At 40.7% G+C, this 19856-nt stretch overlaps 2 protein-coding genes across 2 annotated transcripts in view; both read right to left on the bottom strand.

The window, feature by feature from the left end:
• RSU1 (Ras suppressor protein 1) overlaps window positions 1–8015 on the bottom strand; it is a 101061-nt gene extending 93046 nt beyond the window's left edge. The window contains exons 1-3 of the mRNA XM_014875629.2: window positions 7881–8015; window positions 7486–7597; window positions 645–695 (exon numbers count right to left, since the gene is read on the bottom strand). Coding sequence (XP_014731115.1) covers window positions 645–695; window positions 7486–7594 — 160 coding nt within the window. The 5' untranslated portion in view covers window positions 7595–7597; window positions 7881–8015. The remainder of the gene's footprint in view (window positions 1–644; window positions 696–7485; window positions 7598–7880) is intronic.
• Window positions 8016–14267: 6252 nt separating this feature from the next.
• The window catches only part of CUBN (cubilin), a 132724-nt gene continuing 127135 nt past the window's right edge, over window positions 14268–19856 (bottom strand). Inside the window, exons 54-59 of the mRNA XM_014875659.2 lie at window positions 19349–19557; window positions 18555–18702; window positions 18260–18441; window positions 17000–17165; window positions 14979–15214; window positions 14268–14584 (exon numbers count right to left, since the gene is read on the bottom strand). Of these exons, the coding sequence (XP_014731145.2) occupies window positions 14477–14584; window positions 14979–15214; window positions 17000–17165; window positions 18260–18441; window positions 18555–18702; window positions 19349–19557 (1049 nt within the window). The 3' untranslated portion in view covers window positions 14268–14476. The remainder of the gene's footprint in view (window positions 14585–14978; window positions 15215–16999; window positions 17166–18259; window positions 18442–18554; window positions 18703–19348; window positions 19558–19856) is intronic.

Below are 19856 nucleotides of genomic sequence, written 5' to 3'. Positions count from 1 at the left end.
CAAAAGTCAGTCTGGTATCTCTCTCCACCAAGTTAAGTCTCATATTTTTGTTGTTCTTGACATGCTGTTCACTGACACCTCACTTAGGGGCTTCTTTACTGTGGGAAGCAGGATCCACAACCTGAAGGTGGTGTGTGCAGTATGACCAAGAAACAACGATTTTTTTGGACAGAAGTAGTCTATTTGACTTCCATGCCTGATGCTTACATTCAACTGGCCTTGCTCATAGATGTTTGGTTATTGATGTAATGCATTGGGGCTGTAATTTGCTTTGCATCAGTCAAATTCATTATCCATACACTAAAACGCAAATTGTGTTGTTTGTGATACAGTTAAAAAATTCAAAAGTCCTCACCTTAACATAAGGACTTCAGAATCATGGTAGGAAATGGATTTCTGGCTGAACTGGTTACAAGACTGAGAATTACAGATCTTCCAGTACATTGCAGGTCTGTACTGAAGCTGGAAAGGCATGTTGAAAATGGCTGCTAAGTCATACCCTCAATCTCTTTATTTTTAATGAAGTACTAACCAAGAAGCATGACTCTAATAGCGTCACCGCACTCTGTATCAAACTAGCGGTGTCAGCTTTTCAATGTTATTCAGTTGCCTGCAACGAAGTCCAAAATCAGGAACATACTTACTTGTAAGCTTGTTGTGACTCAGAACCAGCTGTGTGATGTGAGACAGCGTAACTGCAAATGAAGAGAGAAGGAAGTTAATGGACATGGCAACTGAGAGCTTGCATCTATTTCAGCTGAAAAAAAATAGGAAAGTTATTATTTCCCCCTCCGGTAACCTGATTCATGTGCATTGTCACAAATAAACAAGAGAAGCTCAAGACTAAAGGATCCATCCACCTACTTCTCTGCCTTTTGACTTCACATTTCTGTTACTGCATCAGATACAACATGGAAACTTTTACTCACTGATACAGCAACCTGCTTCAGCTAATCCTTGAAAAAGCTCATGACTTAACACAAGCAAATACACCCTGTTAGCAGAATGAAAGCAGTCACTGAAAGGCACCATCAGATCAGAAAGTTCAGTGTTTAAAAAAAAAAAAAAAAAAAAGCAAGCATTACTACAGTTCCCTGTGCAATTGCAAGCTGTGAAGGAAGGAAAGGCAGGGAGGAGAAAAGAAAGTGCACCTAGCCTGAATTTCTCCCAAAATTTGAGCACTCAAAGTATTGCCTGCACCACCTCTCTATGCAGAACACAAGGACAGGGAAAGAAGCCCATAGAAAGTCTGTAATAATACTGTAGAAAAATCATCACTAAAGGGCAGAGAAGAGCAGCAACCTCCACAAAGGGCTCAATCTTTGAAACATAAAAGGCACATAGGTATCTGAACCATAAGCAACCATTTGCTTACCTATATAGATAAATATAGAATTGCAGTTTACACAGCAAAATGAGATGAGATTCTGGAGATAGCCACAAACTCGTGAACAGATGTCCAAGTACACTTTATACATTTGTTTCTCTTGGTTTAGCTATTTTAATAACTGTGACAATCAGTAGAAGTCAACATTTCATGGGCCCTTGATATTCAAGCGTGACTAATAAGAACACAACCACCAGAAGGGCAGCCCTACCACTCAGATTAAAATCCTCTAGTCTGATGTCTTCAGGTCCAAGGCAACAGAACCTAGACCATAGCCAGATCAAAATTGACACCATCAATCCCAATGAAAAAAAAACCTTTTTTTTCTGCATTTTACTTCAGAAACAACGCATTGTGGAGATCTGAGGCTTCACCCAGACTCAACAGCATCAACAAAATATTTTCTTTTTTTAAAAATAAAAAAACCAAAACATTATTGTTTTTAATACTTTACAAAGTTGCTTCCATTTCACTTCGCTTTTAAAGCAGAGAAGTTAAACAATGTCATTACATCTGTACAAAGGAAGCATGGATGCTTACTCAAGGGCAATGAAGTTTTGGGGCTGCAGACATTGAACACTGAACTCCTGATGAATTAAAATTCCAGAATAAGTTCTGTGCATATTTAAAGATATGCCTTTTGACTACACCATCAAGCCATGTGCACCACTAGCCTTTAGCAACACAAGGTTAGAAGCATTATTCTCACTACTCCCTCTGCTTTTTTGTCCCATCACTGTGTTTTTCAACCGAGACTATTTTCAGAAAGTTTTCTTCTCTTACATCTATACAGAACAGAACAAAGTCCACATTAAAAATTTCAAGGCCAAAATCCCTAGACCAAAGACATTTGAATCTGCATTTTACTGCCCAAATTTAACTGAAACCTAGACACCCTGTCTGAAACTCCACTATCTCAGTCAATCCTGATACATGACAAAAAGTCCCATGGCATCTTTGACCAGCAACGGCAGGCTGACATCTCCCAAAGGAACAAGAAAGGCTACACTCCAATACTGTTTTGAAAAGAGCAAAGGTTTAGGTGTCTGTGCTCTGGACTACTTCCAGCAGCATTTCACACATATCAAGAGAGAGAGATTCTTCAGTCTTGAAAGGTTCAAAGCTACTACCAGTTCAGAGGAAAATTTAGAAGCATTTTAAGAAAGGGAGGCAAGATAAGGGAGTGGTACTTGCTCACTCCTTATACAGAGGGAAATTTGCTCACTTAGATTAAACTGACCTGGGTCAAACAACCAGCCCCTGGAAATAACAGGTTTTCCTTACATTGCCACATGCCTACTCCTGTGAAAAGGACTGTGTGGTGGGAAAAGCTGAATGAGATATACCTCATCCTATACATAAAGTCATTCTGTAGGACAACTAAACTACTAAGTCTGGCAAGGAAGACATCTGTCTTAACTGATTAACATCCCCCAGTAACATCTAGAAGGCTAAAGGGGACCTGGTGGGGCAATTTTGATTTGGATATACACAGTCCAGGTAAGCATAACATACAACAGGTCAGATAACTCAGCCTGAGTGCCACTCTCCCAAGAAAAGGGGACTAAGATTCCCATGGGAAATTGCTATAACCTCTCTACGAAGCCACTGCAGGAGCTTCTGGACACTGCCTTGGTAGCATTATAGCCATTAGCATACAGGCAATAAATTACTGTGATTTCACGAATGCACCAGATATTCACACGGAAGCCTGAGTGTCAGGATAATACCTACTGCCAGAGCAATTTGCCTGCACAGTAATCACAAATTCTCATTATGGTCCCAGTCCCACTATTACTTCAAAAAAGAGTGAGTCAAGGGAAGAACATTTAGGTTCTTCCATTCCGGCCCTATTATCAAATCTCTTCATATACTGCTGCCATGCACTGCAAGCTAGCTTTACATAAAATATCTGGATGAAAATACTCAACCTAATTATTAAGTAAAATATAAAACAAATAAAAGCCCTCCCCATCAAAAAAAGCCCAAAAAATCAACAAACCCCAAACAACCAACCTGACAAAACAACCAAACCAAAGTAAAATATTTAGCAAAAAACCCACACCCACAAAACAGGAAGACCCCAGTGACTTTGCTGAGCCAAGATAAGACACTGCCTGTCCTACTGGAGGAAGTTAATGCAGGATGAGCATTACAGTATTGTTAAAAGTAGCCTGCCTCTCCATCTTCTGTGCTTTCGTTATTTTAGGGATGGACAATTTTATCAACACTAACTTTCTGATAAATAATTCTAGTCATGTTAATTCCTACCACACAAGTATGTACTTTATGCAAAATATGAATAGCTTACAGATGGAATGATAATGAGAACAAATTAACACATAAATAGGATTGCATCCAATACTCCTTCCCTGACAACAGAGCAGATGTCGCAAGTTATTTGGGCAAAATAATTCCTTTACTCATAGCTTCTTCATATCAACTGCTTAAAAGACACATAAATGAGACTGGTCCATACTCTGTGAACAATCCCAGAGCTGCTGATGGCTGTTCAAAGTCCTAACAATAAATACCCTGTCCTTTGCTATGCAAGGGAAAGGACACATCACTCCCTTCTTGCTGGACCTGCTTGATCAGCCTACAGGATGTCTATTAATGCTCTCTACCATTACCTGTCTAGAGTGGGTGCTTTATAAACAAATATCGTCTATTTACTTCACAATATGAAGGCAAAAAACCAAACCAACACAACAGAACACTTCTATGAGACAAGACGTTTTTTTACACTATGCATGTATGGAGGATGCACAACTATAGTAGAGATGAGCACAGAAATAGTGTAACTGTTTTTTTATCATATGCTGGAATAATAAAAAACGTCTTTAACACTTAAAACTGTTTCAGATGGTAATTGCATGACAAGCTAAAGCACAGAACACTTAGATCAAGGCATATTTTTTGTCTCAAATGAAATCTCTTTTCTACAGAACGTGTCTGAAAAAGAGTTTTCAAATGACAGTTCTGAAAGCATAAAAGATTCAGATGCTCTGAAAGTCTGCAACACAATACTAGTTTGTACTTTAAGTCATTAGGAGAAAACATGGAAATGCCTGGATTCGAGGACTATTCCAAAAACAGAACTCTACTTCTAGTGACATTAATGAACTCCCCAGCTAGAAGTGCTTCATGGACTACTTAACCTTTTTTTTGTGAATCTGAATGCCACGCTGTACATAAGCCGATATTCATACTCCTTTTCTTTGATAAATATGAAAGTGGGAAGAGATGTAAAGGTTGCCAAGCTTATGGGTCTAAGCTAGCTTGTCAACCTCCTTCTAGCTGAAGTATTTCATCCTTAATTGGAAAGAGACACCGGTATTTGACAGGCAAGTTTTGTCTGCTTTTGTCTCTCCCACAGTTACTACAGAGGGTGGAGGACAATGGAAAAGAAAGTATGAGTGACTGCCCAGTACTGCAGCAAGCTATTCACTAGACTGAAGAGAAGCCAGGAAAAAATTGTATCCAACACAGGACATATATTCTCCTTTGCTCCTCTCTGCCTCCACATAACACCCGTTTTCTCTATCACTTACCTTTTTTTGTTTTTTTTTTTCTAAACACACATGACAAGAAGAGGGCAACACCTAAGGAAAAGGACTGGCACACTGAACAGATGTTACATGGTACACTGCTTCCAAATCCTTATGCCTGTATTAACGCTAGTGAATTAAGTTAAGAAAGGTTAAATACAAGCTCATTAGCCACTCTGCAGCAAGTACTCAACCATGCAGTGAGACAAGGCTTGGTCCTTTCCTTGAAGAGTAAGGACTACAGGGAGCTGTTCACCTTTAAGGAGTACTTGGTACCTCAGGTAGGGGCATTCACAACCATTAAATAATTACATGAGATAAAATACTGATCAGGGGTTATTGAACACAGTAATACCTACATCAGGCATACCTTCAAAACCTGTAAAAATGGTCCCTCCAATCATTATCTAAACTTAACTCTCAACACCTACTAGTGGCCCTCCCCAAAGACAAAACACTGCAAGAAGGGTCACTGGGCATGAATAGCGATGATTATTTTTAACAGAGATCATTACTTCAAGGTATTAAAAAAATAAAAAATAGCTGAAAAGGCAAGCTTTAACACCACCCTGGAAAGGTATGCAACACACAGAGGAAAGGTCCCAGGTCAGTCTCCTTTAGCTTACATGCCAGTTCTGAGAGCCAGAGAAAACTGAAACATCCAATCTACATTAGAGAAGACATCCATTTGGAGTCAGATGACAGGGGTTTGAAAGCAATTTAACACTTCCTCAAGCCATTACTAAAAATTCAGAAGTAATACCTATTCATTACCTTTTATATGGTCAAAGGTATTCCTTCTCCAGAAGGCAAATACCTTCATGGTAATAAAAAACCCCAAACCCAAAACAACGCATGTGTTCTGTCAGTTAACATAATAACTGAAAAAGCAGTTAATTTAACAGAAGCTAGTCATCATTTCCCTGTTCCCCAACTTTCATCTCAAATTGAAGAAGGCCCCAGATCTCCATGCTGGATCAAGTCACACAAAGTGCACCAAGAGTATCTGCACAGAGACTCCTCTGATGAAGTCTAGCTAGGGTACCATAAGTCTATATTTCATGTAGGGAGCTCCCTGCCAAAGACATTTCAGTTGCTTAATTAGTAACCTGGTAACAGGGAGCATCTGGGGACGATGGTGTCCCACCCTGATCCCATGCCCTGCCTGAACAACAAACCCCAAAGAGTCGTTGTGCAAGAAAAGCTTTTATTTTAGGATTATTAATGTGCTTCAACATTACCTTTTTTCCATACCTGAAACATCAAAGCTGTTTAATTAATTATGCATCTAGTGTTGATAGCACGCACCAGGTCTACTTAACAAAAGCAACAGTATTCTGTTTCTGCCCCATATATCTGACAGATCTAAGTACAGTTCTCAAAACTGATCTATAATTAATGTGAGGTAAACACTACTTTGTCTCAAATAACTGCTCATCCTATAGAAATGCAGTGAAGCTTTCTATTTAATGTGCGTTCACAGGTCCTTAAAACACCATTTTCCCAAAGTCCCATGCACTACCCAGAAGCAGGATAAGTGCAGAACGAAGACTTAAGTACAGAATCTAGTTCTGCAAAACTGTACTTAAGATTTCATCCTTTACTGATGTTGTCAAAGACACCTTGATATACTCCCAGCTCTGCAGATAATGGCGAGCTGGTACTGAGCCATACCTTTCCCTGAGCTCATATCTACGTTGTGAGAAGAGTTATGTACATTTGCTCCTGGCTGCTCTCAAGTTTAACAAACATAGTAAACTATACAGTCAAGAGTTTTAAGTACATTGGTTGGTTGAGATTTTTTTTCCCCTTATTGCATTAAGAAAAATAACCACCTGTGGCACACTACAGACAGTCACAACTTTAACTCTCTGAGTATTGGCTATGCCATAACATCATGTGTACTTCAACAACGTGGAGATACCTAACTTGCTCTTCATTTACGTGTTCTCCAGAACCGTAACAGCATGTTGTTATTGGTATGCTGCATTTACTGTAAATTCAACTTCAGCAAACGCACCATACCAACAGCCGCACTCTGTCATGGTTCAGGAAGCATGTGCAATTGTAAAATATCCAAAGCATTATGTTGCTGCATGTGTGATACAGTATTACTGTCCTCTCCTTTAGAGACCAGTCGCGCGTAGTTGCAGGCTGATGTCACCCCATCCCTTTCAAAAACCAGTAGAGATGCTACTTGGCTGGTACTTTTATTTCAGTAGCAGCGCGGAGGAGAAGTCTCCCCATCAGCCAAGTGCCGGAATACCAGCAGCGCGACAGGGAACGCCGAGCCCCGGTGCAGGGCTCCCCTGGATACACGCACAGCTCCTCGCAGTGCTGCCGGCATCCTGATGCGGGGAGTTCTGCTCAGCCCACGGATCTCTCCCCAAGCCCGAAGAGCCTCGGGCGGCGCCACCATCGCAGCGGGACCGGGGCAGCGCCCGGACCGGGTCGGGGCGGGCCCCCACGCCCAGGGCCGGCCCCCGCTCGCCCGGGACAAATAAGGAAGTTTCCGCGCCGTGCCCGCCCGCCGCCGCCGGTACCTACACAGGCCGGGCACGTCCAGCATGCTGGAGATGCCGCGGTCGCACATGTCCACCTCGGGCTGGTTCTTCTCCCTGCTCTCCTCCACGATCTTCTTCAGGGACTTGGACATGGTCTAGGCGGGGCAGAAATGGACACCGTGAGCCGGGGGGCAGGGGAAACCCGCCGAGGACTCCAAGCGGGACAGCGCCGGGACGGAACCAGCCCCGAGGCGTCTGAGGCAGAGAACCCCCGGGCCCAGCGCCACCGGGGGGCCTCGTCCCGTCCTGCCGCGTCCGCCCATGCCAACGGAGCACCGCCCGGGATGCCGACCGCGCTCCCGCCCCGGACGGACGGACGGACAGACAGACAGACAGACAGACATACAGGTAGACCCAGCCCGGCCCGAGGGCACTCACTGCGCGGTGCTGCGGCGGGAAGCGGCGGGAAGCGACAAGACACAGCGGGAAGCAGCGGGACACGGCGGGCGGATCCCACGGCCGGGCGGCGGGCGGACCCGGCGGATCCTGTGCGCGCCGCCCCGCCCCGCCCCCGCGCGCAGGCGCAGCCCCGCCCCGCCCACACTGACCCGCGGGGGCGCGAGCGGCCGTGAGGGGTCGGGCCGGGAGTGCCGGAGGGTTCCGGGCTTTGGAAATGCGGCTGAGAAACAACACACCGCCGAAATAACCCGCTCCAGAAGAAGAGAAACAAAAAACGGTGCATTTAATGAGTGGTTTCTATTTCTTTAAGTGCCTTCATGGATTTTCCAGTCAGCTGTAAGAGCAGAACCAGTCACACGGCTGGGTCCATGTTCCGAGCACTTGTAACTGGTGTGGACACGCCATGATGTTGGAGTTAGGGCCTTGCTGCCCAGAATGTAGTTATGCATGTAACCTCTTCCACAGGAGTTACGAAGCTCCTATCTACTGTCATTCAACAGATACGGAAGTTCAGAGCAATTAATGACTAAATGTATAAGGTTACCTAAGGCCAGGCTACCTATTGAGAACCACAGCTTTGAATTTTGCATATGTACTCCATGGTGTTACTTAGTAGCCTACAAATGGTATCCACAGAAACCAACATGATGAACATTTGCCTAAGCCAGCAAATAAAAAACTTCCTGGAGGCGCAACTTCAACTTTTCCTTTTTTAGGAATGTAAGGATTTAATACCGGACTGCAGAATTGTAGCATATTTATTCCTAATTGGAGTTTCCTACTTCGAGCATTTCCTGAAGTTACTGTCTGCTTTCAGGTCTTAAAAGATACTACTGGAAAGGTATCTTCCTTTTAGCTGGATTTCTCAGCTGAACCCACTGTCACTCAGATGTACAGGACAATGGTGTACAGTTCTTTTTTCGGCTGAAGAAACGTAAATCTGGATCCCTTTCCTGTCTAAGAAAATGCCCTAAGTGCCACCAGTCAGTTGTCTCAAAGACCTAAGTGCTAACATGTCTGCTGTTCTTACTTCATGGCAAATTAAGTGTCACTTAGTAACAAAGGCTTAGGCAGATTAATTGTCTATAAGTATGGTCCTGCTTCCTTATTCCAGCTAACAGCACATGTCACTCACAAAACAGTCTTCATGGATAATGCAAAGCTCACCAGGCTTCTCTCTGCCCCATTTATGCAATGATCAAAACATGCAATGTTTTGATCATTGTACCCCTACCATAGAAGTACTTAATTACTCTGTACTTAATAAACATATTGTCATTACTCCCTTTCATCAGGATTGTGGGTTTTTTTTTTCGTTGTGTAGAGTTCATCTATCATTCCCACCTTCTGTGTGACTTTCTTTGGATCCTACCTGAGCAAGCCTTTTGTCTGAGCACAAATCCATACCGCAATCACAGGTAGTGGCATTGGATTTGGCAGAGAGAAGTTGCTGTCAAACTTTCCTTTTAAAGTTTCTCAGTGCCTCATCAAGCACTGAGTACCAGTTGCCTGAGAAGGAGTAGGAAGGAAGACAAGCTACTCTGTCCAAAGGTCCTTGATAATGAAAGCTGATTTTTCAGATTGTCCCTTCAGCAGTCATGAAGAGTCATTTCCTGCAGAGGGTCTATGTCACTGCAGTCACCCAGTCTCCATTCTCTATTCCCGCCTCCTCTTCCCAGTACATGCAGTCACTCCAAAACCTCTTTGGCCCCAGATATCCTTAGCTCTCTCTATACCCCCTGCTAGAGGCTGGCCAGCCTGTTCCTAGGGACCAGCCATGAGAGCCCTCCCCACATGTACAGTGCTTGAGCTCACAGTAGAGACATTTCCAAGGTAGATCTTGCTGTACCTTTCAGCTACTGATTTTTTGCTTATGAAACAACTATAAAATATCTTTGTTATCTGTCAGATCTGTTCTAAATCTGTCACTTGGCTTTTGTTTGTAGAGCAGATGCCTGAATTTGCTGCAGAGGCTGGCATATACCTTCTGTCCTTAGGACTGCAGGCTAAAGCAGGTGACTGAGGTAGATGTATGGCCATGAGTGTGTGGCACAGCTGCAGTTTCCCCTGTGGTGGTCAGAGGAGGCAGAAGTTGTCCCTGCAGTGATGCTCCCAGCCTGCTCTGCCCGGGCAGTGATAGCTGGACCTGCGTCCTGCTGGTTCCTCTCACGGTGCTGGGGATCAGCAAGGGAATGAGTAGCTCTTATGCCTCCCATGCTTTTGTTGTCCTACGTACTTCTACTAACCAAGGAAATGATGTTTTACATTATTATTCTATTTTTATCCCTGTTTTTCCCCTCCAAGAAGAGCTATGATAATGAGCAACATTAATGCAGGGATAGTGTGTCATCAAAATGATACAACAGCTACATGCCCCAGCAAAAGCAGTTGTGTAGTGCTGGGCACTGCTACTACAAATTCATCCATCAACATTACACTCACTGTCATGGAATATATATTTTTACGATTGTTTGTTGTAAAAACAAACTCCTAGAATTTGGCCTCTATCTTTATTATCATCTAATAAATATTTGAAACATTTATTTGTTAGTAATCCAGTTGTTTTGTACTGGGAACAATATAGTCAATTCCATTATTTTTTATTGCATTTCGTTTTAATTAGGACTGCAGAATAATTCTGCAGTTTTAGTTTGGCAGTTGACAAAAAATAATTACACCAGATATGTTAATTCTGGTGCCTAGGACACATACCCTGTGTTATTATGGGAAATTGAGACACCTCCTCCTTTGCTTAATGAACCAATTGAAAACTGTTTTTCAGTCAAAATTGCTTTGTAAATTTAACTAAAATTAGCTACTCTTTTAAATTGACCAGCACCATGGTTTCTAGCATTTTAGCTCTATATCTTCTGTCTCCTTTACTTCAAGTAACTATAATTGTAAGAATATCTCATTGTGGTATTATTTCTCATTTATAAAGAACAGTCCTGCCACATGGGAAGGGCAATTAAAAATATTATTATGGACATTTTTGTGCTTATTCTTCAAATCCTAGTCTTCGGAGGGCTTACCATTCATATATAACTGCCTCATAAAACTACTTTTGTGTGAGAATAAACATCTATAGTAACATGCAGAAAAAGCTTTACATGTAAAATAAAAACATGCAGGCTCTAGAAAGTGAAAACCTGCACATTCATTATCTGCTTTGTCATTGACAGAGGGAGGTTGTAGTCATGCAGTTATTACAATACAGACATGCAGCATTCACAGCAACGACATTATAAAAATAGCAATGTGCACAGACATAAAAGCAAAGGTTTTCATGGCAGTGTTGTGAGATGAAGCTATATTTCTTATTAAATACAGATTTTGTCTTTTGAATTGTGCACTACAAAAAGCACATGGAAGTTTCATGGAATAATTATTTCCAGATTATATGTTTGGTTCTGCTTGTTTGTGTTTGCTGTGCGTTCATTTTAAAGCAAGTGTTTTAAATGGCTCCTTACCTTCCAGGACAGAAGCATGGCTTAGCATCAGCTCTCTCTTCTAAGGACTTCCACTTTAATACTTCTGCAGTTGGTATTTTTGTTGTGGCTCCTCATATAAAATGTTAGAGGACAGCAGTGGGTTACTTTGTTCCTTTGTTCCTTTGTTTTTTTTAAAAGAATGGGTTTGATCATTTAATTTTAGACTTTGACTATTTTTGGCGAGAGTCAGTTGGGCTGGATCAATTCAACCTTGTACCAGCAGCTTCATTCAACAGTCTTCATGGGCACAAATTCTCTGCTGGACTTTTTGTTTTTTGGGGTTTTTTTCCTCTAAATAGCCTCAGGCATTTTACAAATTCGTAAAAAAATTATGCATAGGTATTGAGTATTTCTAACATTTAAAGATGCACCAAGCATTAGTTAGTTATTGTTAGATTTTAAAAAAACCCTTAAAAATTTCTCTTCTTCCCATTCATAGTGCTCTTTATTCTTTTCTTCTGCAGAATTTCAGTGGTTTTATAAAATTTGATGATGTGACAGATCTTGCCAACAGCAAGTATTTTTTATATAAAAAATGTCCAAAAGCATTTAATTGCTTTAAAGTGAAACATGCTTTTTCTCTTTGTGAAAGCAGTCTTTCTGAAGTATAGATTTCAGCAAACTCACCAGTTCAGCTGGAGCTCCCCTCGAGATCTTAAGGGCAAAGGTTGTGTTCCCAGAATGGCTTTAGGCCCATGTCAGGTCACCAGAGCAGGTCTCTGTTCTCTGTACAGTCCCTGGGTCAGCAGGAGAGTCAGGGACTGCCATGTCCTCAGGCAATTTGGTGTCCTTAAACTGTATGAGGTGATACTGACACCAGCCTTGAAAACCCACTAGTGACCTTCATTCATTAAAACCATATACAGGTTTCTGTTTGTTAGTTCATGCTCTGTCACACCTGTGAAAAGGCCACCTGAGAGTTCATTTCTTCATGATCCTTTTTTAGCAGGAACTTACCAGAGAGCACTGCCTACAGTGCCACAGAGCTGTTTGGAGCAACACAGTTTCATGGGTGGCTTCCAGCTGAGCTCTGGGCTGGTGAAATGCAGAACATGACAACATTCTTGCCAAGCTGATTCTTTCCTAAAATCTGATGCTTCCATGTCCAGCCACCTAGCAGCAAGTGATAGCATCCAGATCTTGAGGAGATTCTCTGCCAACTGCAGATGTGGTGTATCAACTGCACCAAATCTATGGTGATTCACAGGAAGGTCAGAGCCACAATGGACATTCATAACGCCTGTGATGCAGCTTTCCATAGGGGAGAAATGCAGTCCTTATCTCTGCATGCAAACCACTCAATCCATGCTTGACTGTACTTGGAGTTTCTTACACATTGCTGTCTTTAGAATTTATTTTGTGGCTTTATCTTCAGACAGTTCAGGTGTTTCCTTATTGCTTGCAGTAAAACTCCTGTAGGGAGTTTTGATAAACAATATGGACAAAGATTGCATCATCCTTTGACTGCAAGCACAGTGTCAGTTTGAGTGGACTCTCAGCAAAAATTTTCAGGACTACTAATCTGAAAATATTTAATTTGATTATGTAGTCTTTTATGCCTTCCCTAATTAGAGGAATTTTCTGTTTTGCTAGCAGTTCAGTAGGACCTAGATGCCTCCCAATTTCATCCAAATACAGATATATCTGATTTTTCCATGTTATACTTAGGCATGTTAGCAGGAGAATCACCTACATAGTTTTTCTTAGGCCTTGTACAGTTATAAAATTCTGGCTTACATCTCATTCTGTTGGCCAGTGGGACTTCACAGGTTTCTTCTTTTCTAACTTACCACCAGAGGATTTTGGGTCATATTTTATAGCTTGTTCCTTTTGTCTACTTTGTTTTTTCTACATTTTATCTTAACCAGAATATCTGCTCAGATGTTATTAAGTTTTTTTATGTTTGTGGAATGATGGCTTTTTTGGCATTCCCTGGGAAATCTTCAAAGAGTTCCTAGATTTTCTTAAAACTGCCACTTATACTTTAATATCCTTTCATAATTAATTACTTCAATAATCACATTAAAGAACTGCTTTCACTATGAGTGACTTACTGTAATCGTTGTGAAATGAAAGTTCTGATACAGCCCCTGTTCCTTTCCTGTGGTGCAAATTTCTCTTGCCTGTCCATCACAGCTGACATTCAGGAAATGAATTGGTCATTTATTCTGGATTGTGATAAAAAATGCTTCATGGTGGGGATCAAGGTCCTCTGTATACCCTGTCAACAACATCTTTTATGTATGATGTGTGTTATCCTGGGGAAGGGAAAAACTAATTGTTCTCAAAGGCCAAAGTTATATCTGTTTCATAAATGTCTAGGAAGTTGCCTACAAGTTGACTAGAAGGGTAACATAGTTACTGAAAGTCTCAGAAGTTTTTTATATTCAGTTGTAAAAGAGACTTTGAAGCTTGAAAATATAACTCAATAAATAGAACCACAGATATCTGTATATATTGAACACGAGGCTCTGATCCTGACATTACTTCTTAATCTGGTTAAGATTTAGAACTACATCATGTCCTTGCTGTGTTAAACTCCAGTGAATTCTCGAGTAGTGATTAATTCTTATACCCATGCACACTATTACTGAAAGTTCTTCAGTACAGCTATATGTGTAAGTGGTCGTAGGACAGGGACCATTTTTTAGCAATTTCTGATTTTAGGTAATTTGAATAAAACTTAAGCTGATTTCAGAGATGCTTGGGGCAAAACCACATAACACTAGGGAACGAATTAAAGACTGCTTCATGTCTTAGGTCCTCTCATCAACTTCATGCATAATTATTATCCCAGGTAATTAAATTTTTATAGCATTAATTGTACAATTTTGAAATTATGTAGAGAATATAAGAAATATGCAGCAAAACCTTCTTTTCCCGGTTGGGTAGGTAATAGTTTATTTTCAGCACAATGGGAAATCAATGGGTTTTTTTTGACAGAATTCCAAACTCATTACAGCTATATTTACAGTAACTTTTAAAAGGCTTTACTTCAGTTGCGATTCTCATCCCTGGACTTCAAACCTTTTTTATCATCTAAAGTCTTTTCAGTATAGCAAGGAATGATATATAAGCAGTGTTTTAGCTTGTCCAGCTTAAATGGAATCCTGATGGTAAAGTCACATATTCAGCATGAAATTTTATATAGACTTGATGAGATGTAGCAGTAAATGGAGCGATGTTTGTGTCCTAAAATGAAAGACAAGAAAAATTAAAAGCTTTACAGAACATCAAGATCCTTTGGAAGAGACAGAGAGTTAAAACTGAGGCACAAATTGACTCATGGATTGATAGTGATCTCAGGTCTGTTCTAGTTACTGCTGCTGCATTTCTCCCTCGGGATATTGCAAATATTTAAAACACGAATACAGTGAAGTACGGAGCAAACTTGTTTGATGCCTCCCACTAGATGTCACTGTACGGTCTGAGTTGGGAGGTTTTTAAGGCACCACACGCACCTTATGCCTTCACTTCCACTCCTCTGTGTGGAACTCATGCCAGAATTAGGGAAATGGTCTTGTACATGAAACAGTAAAAACTCCTTTTAACCACTTGTGGGGCCACAGAGGAAGGCATTACGTACCGTTCCACAGTAGGGTCCTGTGGGGGGATGGCTGGCATCTGGCCCGTTGTAGAGGATCAGATAGTTGCTGCTGCAATCCCCTGGGTCATCGATGCTGATGAAATCAAAGTTCACTGTGACAATTCGTCCCTGGGGCGCGGTAATGGCCCACTCGCAGTCGGTGTTGTTGGGGTAAGACGCTGGGTAGCTGGGACTGGCAAAGGAGCCCGTGGTGCCGTATAATGTTCCGCCGCATCCTGGAAGCAGACACTGTTAATTGGCCTACAAGGCTTAGTTTCACAAGATTATACATGATGTAGTACATGAGTACGGTATCAGTAATAGCACTGAAAACCAGAGAGACTGTGAGCTAGGACAGCTAACGTGGCTAAGAATTCTAATAAGAGATAAAACTGAGGCTCTGGCTTCAGCAGCCTAAGAATATGCAACAGGCATTAGGCAACCACTGAATATTAAAAACCAACACCTCCTCCCTCAAATTCTTTGAAATAGGAACTTAAGTTTTAAGTCTGTGCCTTTGTCAGTTCAGTTCCCAACAACTCAACGGGAGATGAATTCACTGTGACTGTTCTTTGGCATGAAAAGTAGTGATTCCTCATGAGATAGAAAAATACAGAGAACAGCTTAGAGAAATTAGGCATCTTAAGTGGATCAAAGTGCATTTATACCAAATTTAATCTTCAACAGTGGGCAGAAGCAGATGACCTAGGAAAAATGCAAGTTTATAAAGTAAGAATGTGCAGGTCATGACCTAAATTACCCTCTCCAAGAATTTTCAGCTTACAGCTCCCAGGGATGGCAGCTTTCTATTTAATAATGTTTATCAGATGAACTTGTGTGGGTAGCCCTTGAATCCAAGTAAATTTTTAGCATGCTATGGGAAGGAGCTCCACAGTTTAACTGCATACTGTGTCAAGAGTTTGTCTAGTTTGTCTAGTTTGTTCTGAACCTATGAGCTCCTGGCTTTATATGATGGCTGCTAGTTCTTCTGTGGGAAAAGTAAAAGAACAATTGATCACTATTTATCATCCAATATCACTCAGTTTTATAGACTTCACTAGTTTCTTAACGAGATTAAAAAGTCTCAGCATACCTCATACAGAAGCCACTTTTAATGTTGAGCCCTTTGTTAATCCTGATTTTTTATAAGAGGAAGAGACCAGAGCTGTGCACATCATTCAATTTGTGTATGAACTATGGATTTATACAGTGGCTGTCTATTTCTTCTCTCTTCCTTTCCCAACAATTTCTATCATTATGCCAGTCTATTTGACTCTTAGTGAACTTTTGTTTTCATTAAACTATTTTACCCCTAAGATCTTGTTGTTTACTACTAAAAGTCAACTCAGTGCCCGTATCTTTGTAAGTAAAGTTAGGATTGTCTCTTTTTTTGACCACATTCTTTATTGACACTTTCCTACACTGAGCTTTCTCTGCCTTTCCACCACTGGGTGACCCAGTACTTATCTGGCCATGAGCTTTCCTACCTCTAGTAACTCATGTCATGAAGTGTCATGAAGAAGCTATTACCCAGCTGTTCACTGCCATTTCATAAGCCATTCATGAATGTGTCCATGATGTAGTCACTACACAGCTTTATAGGTAGTTTATTTTCTTGGGGCAACTTCCTCTCCTCTTCAGGCTTAGCTGTGCTTAGTTCCTCAGGCATATCACAACTGGACTACTGGAGCAAGCTAAGTCACCACCATTCTGTGGATGCCAAGGTAGATGTTCCTGATATTTTCCAGCCTCTCTCTGAAAGAAGATCTTCATCTTTAGTGGACTGCATCATCTAAGGTTTCTAAAGTCAACATTAGGAGAGAGAATTGCTTCCATCTCATAAAACGAATATTGCCCCAGTGGTCTTGAGGAGCAACTGCCTCTCTCTGGTGACTGAATAGGGTGAACTGTGGGCACTAGGGAAGGTCTAAAGTGGTGATGAGGAAGGATGCAAAAAGAGCTGAATTCCACATTGCTGCATTTTCCTTCTATATAGCATTATTTTGTAGCTACAGCCTTACCACTTGATGATGAAGTCCAAGTAATTTCATATCCATCATGAACCCCTGAAAAATCACTCTTGAAACGAAGGTAGACAACGTGGTTTTGGGGGAAGATGGGACTGGGCACAGTGTTTCCACAGAACCTGCCAAGTAGTGGTGAATATGCATCACTCCCATTTCTGACCTTTAGGGAACACGAAAATACTGTCAACATTAAATTCCGATACAGTTGTACACCAGCACAATTATTCATTAATACAAACACAGCACAAACTAAGTAGTAACTTGCATGCATACTGTAGCTGCCATCTTAATACTGCTATTTTTCCTACCACATATTTTTGTAGAAGGAAAAAGACACCATTAACTAGTTTGAGTTTTATAATTGCACAATACAGAAAAAGGCAGCAAAATGTTATAGAGTGTATATCTCCTGACTGAAAAAATGACTTGACTAGTAGCTAAGGTGTTCTTATGCAATTCAATCCCATGTTTTGCTTTTAATAAGAAATGTTAATATTCCAGGTGAAAAGATTAATTCTTTACCCTGCAGACTGTTCTTTTCCCCAGTCACATTAAAATACAGATCACATTACATAGCTCAGATTTAATCTGATTTTTTTCTGCACTCCAATAATGCTGGTGCTTAGATCCATTTCTTGAGACAGTAAAGAGGATATGAAAGTAGAGCTAAATAATGATTCTGCCACAGACATCTGATTTTTGTCATCTGACCCGTGATCAAGGAAACTTGCAGGAGTGTAGGAGGAAGATATGCTTTTCACTGACACAAAGTACATTTGCAAGTGTCTTACAGTTGTCACTAGCATTTGTTCTGTTTTGTTGTTTGTTCGGTTTGGGATTTTTATAATTGCTTTTTTTAGGAAAAAATCTTTCTTGAGAAACATTTCAAGCAGTGGAATCTACTGCTGTAACAAAACCACTCCGATTTTTGGCTTTCTGTTCATGCATGGATGTTAGTATCAAACACAAACTATTCCAGATGTTAACTGGGTAACCTCAACAATAGCTAGGTAAGAATAAGTTAGCTGATAGTGAAACTATTTATTCACTGGGTTTGGACTTACTAGGGTGTATTGTTTAACCTCTTGCTATAACATCAAAGTACATTTCACCATAAAACTCTGGCAATAAATTAGTCCCTAATTCAGTCAGTTCAACTCAGACTTGATCCAAATTTGATCCAAACATACTAATATCCTTTGAATTCAGCAGATTTTTACACAGGATCACAAAATATGTATATTTGCACGATACCTCTAGGAAATCATGTGAACAGTGGATGCTGTCTTCCAAATTGAAAGCGTGGAAAAATAGAGATATTGTGTGATTTGAGGGAGCTCGAAGAATGATAGAACAATCCATATTATTGGGGTGATGACCAGGCCAGCCAGGGCTCTTCAGGTAACCAAATGTCTGATTATACTCTCTGCTGCAATCTTGAGACAGAAAAACAGAAACATGTAAGGATATCAGATCTCTGTATTGCATTTCAGTGTCTGAAATAAAGAGAATAGTACATAGATATTTTGGGGCATTTCTTCAAGCTTACCTGCAGCTTGATAGGAAAATCTGACTCCATTGTTAATCATATATTCCTCTGACTTGAAAGTCACAATGGCAGTGCGATCGTAAGAATAAAATTCAGGGACTGCAAAAGTTTCAGTGCCACAGAATCTGTGGACTGCCCCTTGGCTCTGCTGGAATTTAATATATCACAAGTTACTTAATGATACAATTCAGTTTTATATGTACTGAACTTAAGGTAAATAAATCTCTCAACACTTTCTATACCAATTATGAAATTGCATTTTAAAGTTCTCCTGGAAGTCACTTAATAATAATTCAAAATTTCATGTTGAATGATTATTATTAGAAACAAATAGAATATAAGAGGTATTATCATGCCAAAATGAGAAATGATGAAAAAAGGTTTAGAATATGAGGACATAAATATTGGAGGTTTTTTCTGGTGTTTTTTAACACATTTCCTGACATGAGTATTCATTTTTATTATAGTTCTTGGATGGGAGGAAGCACAATGAAAACTTGTTGTGGGACAGTATTTTCTGTGTGTTAAGTTTGGCAGCACTGATACTTGGTTCCACTGTGAAAAACTGTGTAATGCTTGCCCAGGTCTAACTCCATGTGTGCATAGAGTGCTTCTGTGAGGTTTGTGTACACTTATCACACGTTAATCGGGGCACAGTGAGTAATGCTTTGGATGTGCCCTCCACAGAGGACCAGCAATGAATATATTACCAAATAATAGTTTTCTTCTCTCTTTCCAAAGAGAGAAGGGAGCTGAATAGGAATGGGGAATGGTACCCCCTGTAAATTTCTTACTGTTGGTGAATCCTGGATCTCTAGGTAGTTCTGAGAGCAGTCCTGGCTGGAATGGAGGTAGAAGGTCTCTACCACCACCCTGACTTGCTGTTGTGGAGGGGCATCAATGACCCAAGAGCAGAGAGTAAATGGTGGATATTCATTTGGAAAATTAGGAGATGTTGCAGTCACGGATGTAGGAGCTGCATTATAGATTCCTCCACACAGGCCTGTGTAAAACAGTTACAAATGCATCATAGAATGAAAACTGGGTAAAACTGGTTTTTGAGCAAAACTCAAATGGAGTTGAGTTTTGGATGGTATAATTTTGTATTTGCCTTTGAGTCTCTAGAAGGAAAACAGAAAGCAAAATACATGCTAGTGGAGTCAATACACATCATAAAACTCAAAGAAATGTTTGTTCCTTATTTGTTAACAGTCTGTGAGCATTTCTGTTTTGTACTCCCAGACTGACAATCTCCTCCCAACCAGCTAAGACCAAACAGATTTGTACTGGGGTCAAGCTGCT

The sequence above is a fragment of the Sturnus vulgaris genome, chromosome 1 (assembly GCF_052056855.1).
Source record: "Sturnus vulgaris isolate bStuVul1 chromosome 1, bStuVul1.hap1, whole genome shotgun sequence".
NCBI classification, from domain to species: domain Eukaryota; kingdom Metazoa; phylum Chordata; class Aves; order Passeriformes; family Sturnidae; genus Sturnus; species Sturnus vulgaris.
Note: the sequence above shows the minus strand (reverse complement) of the source record. Positions and strands in the feature narration are given on the sequence as shown.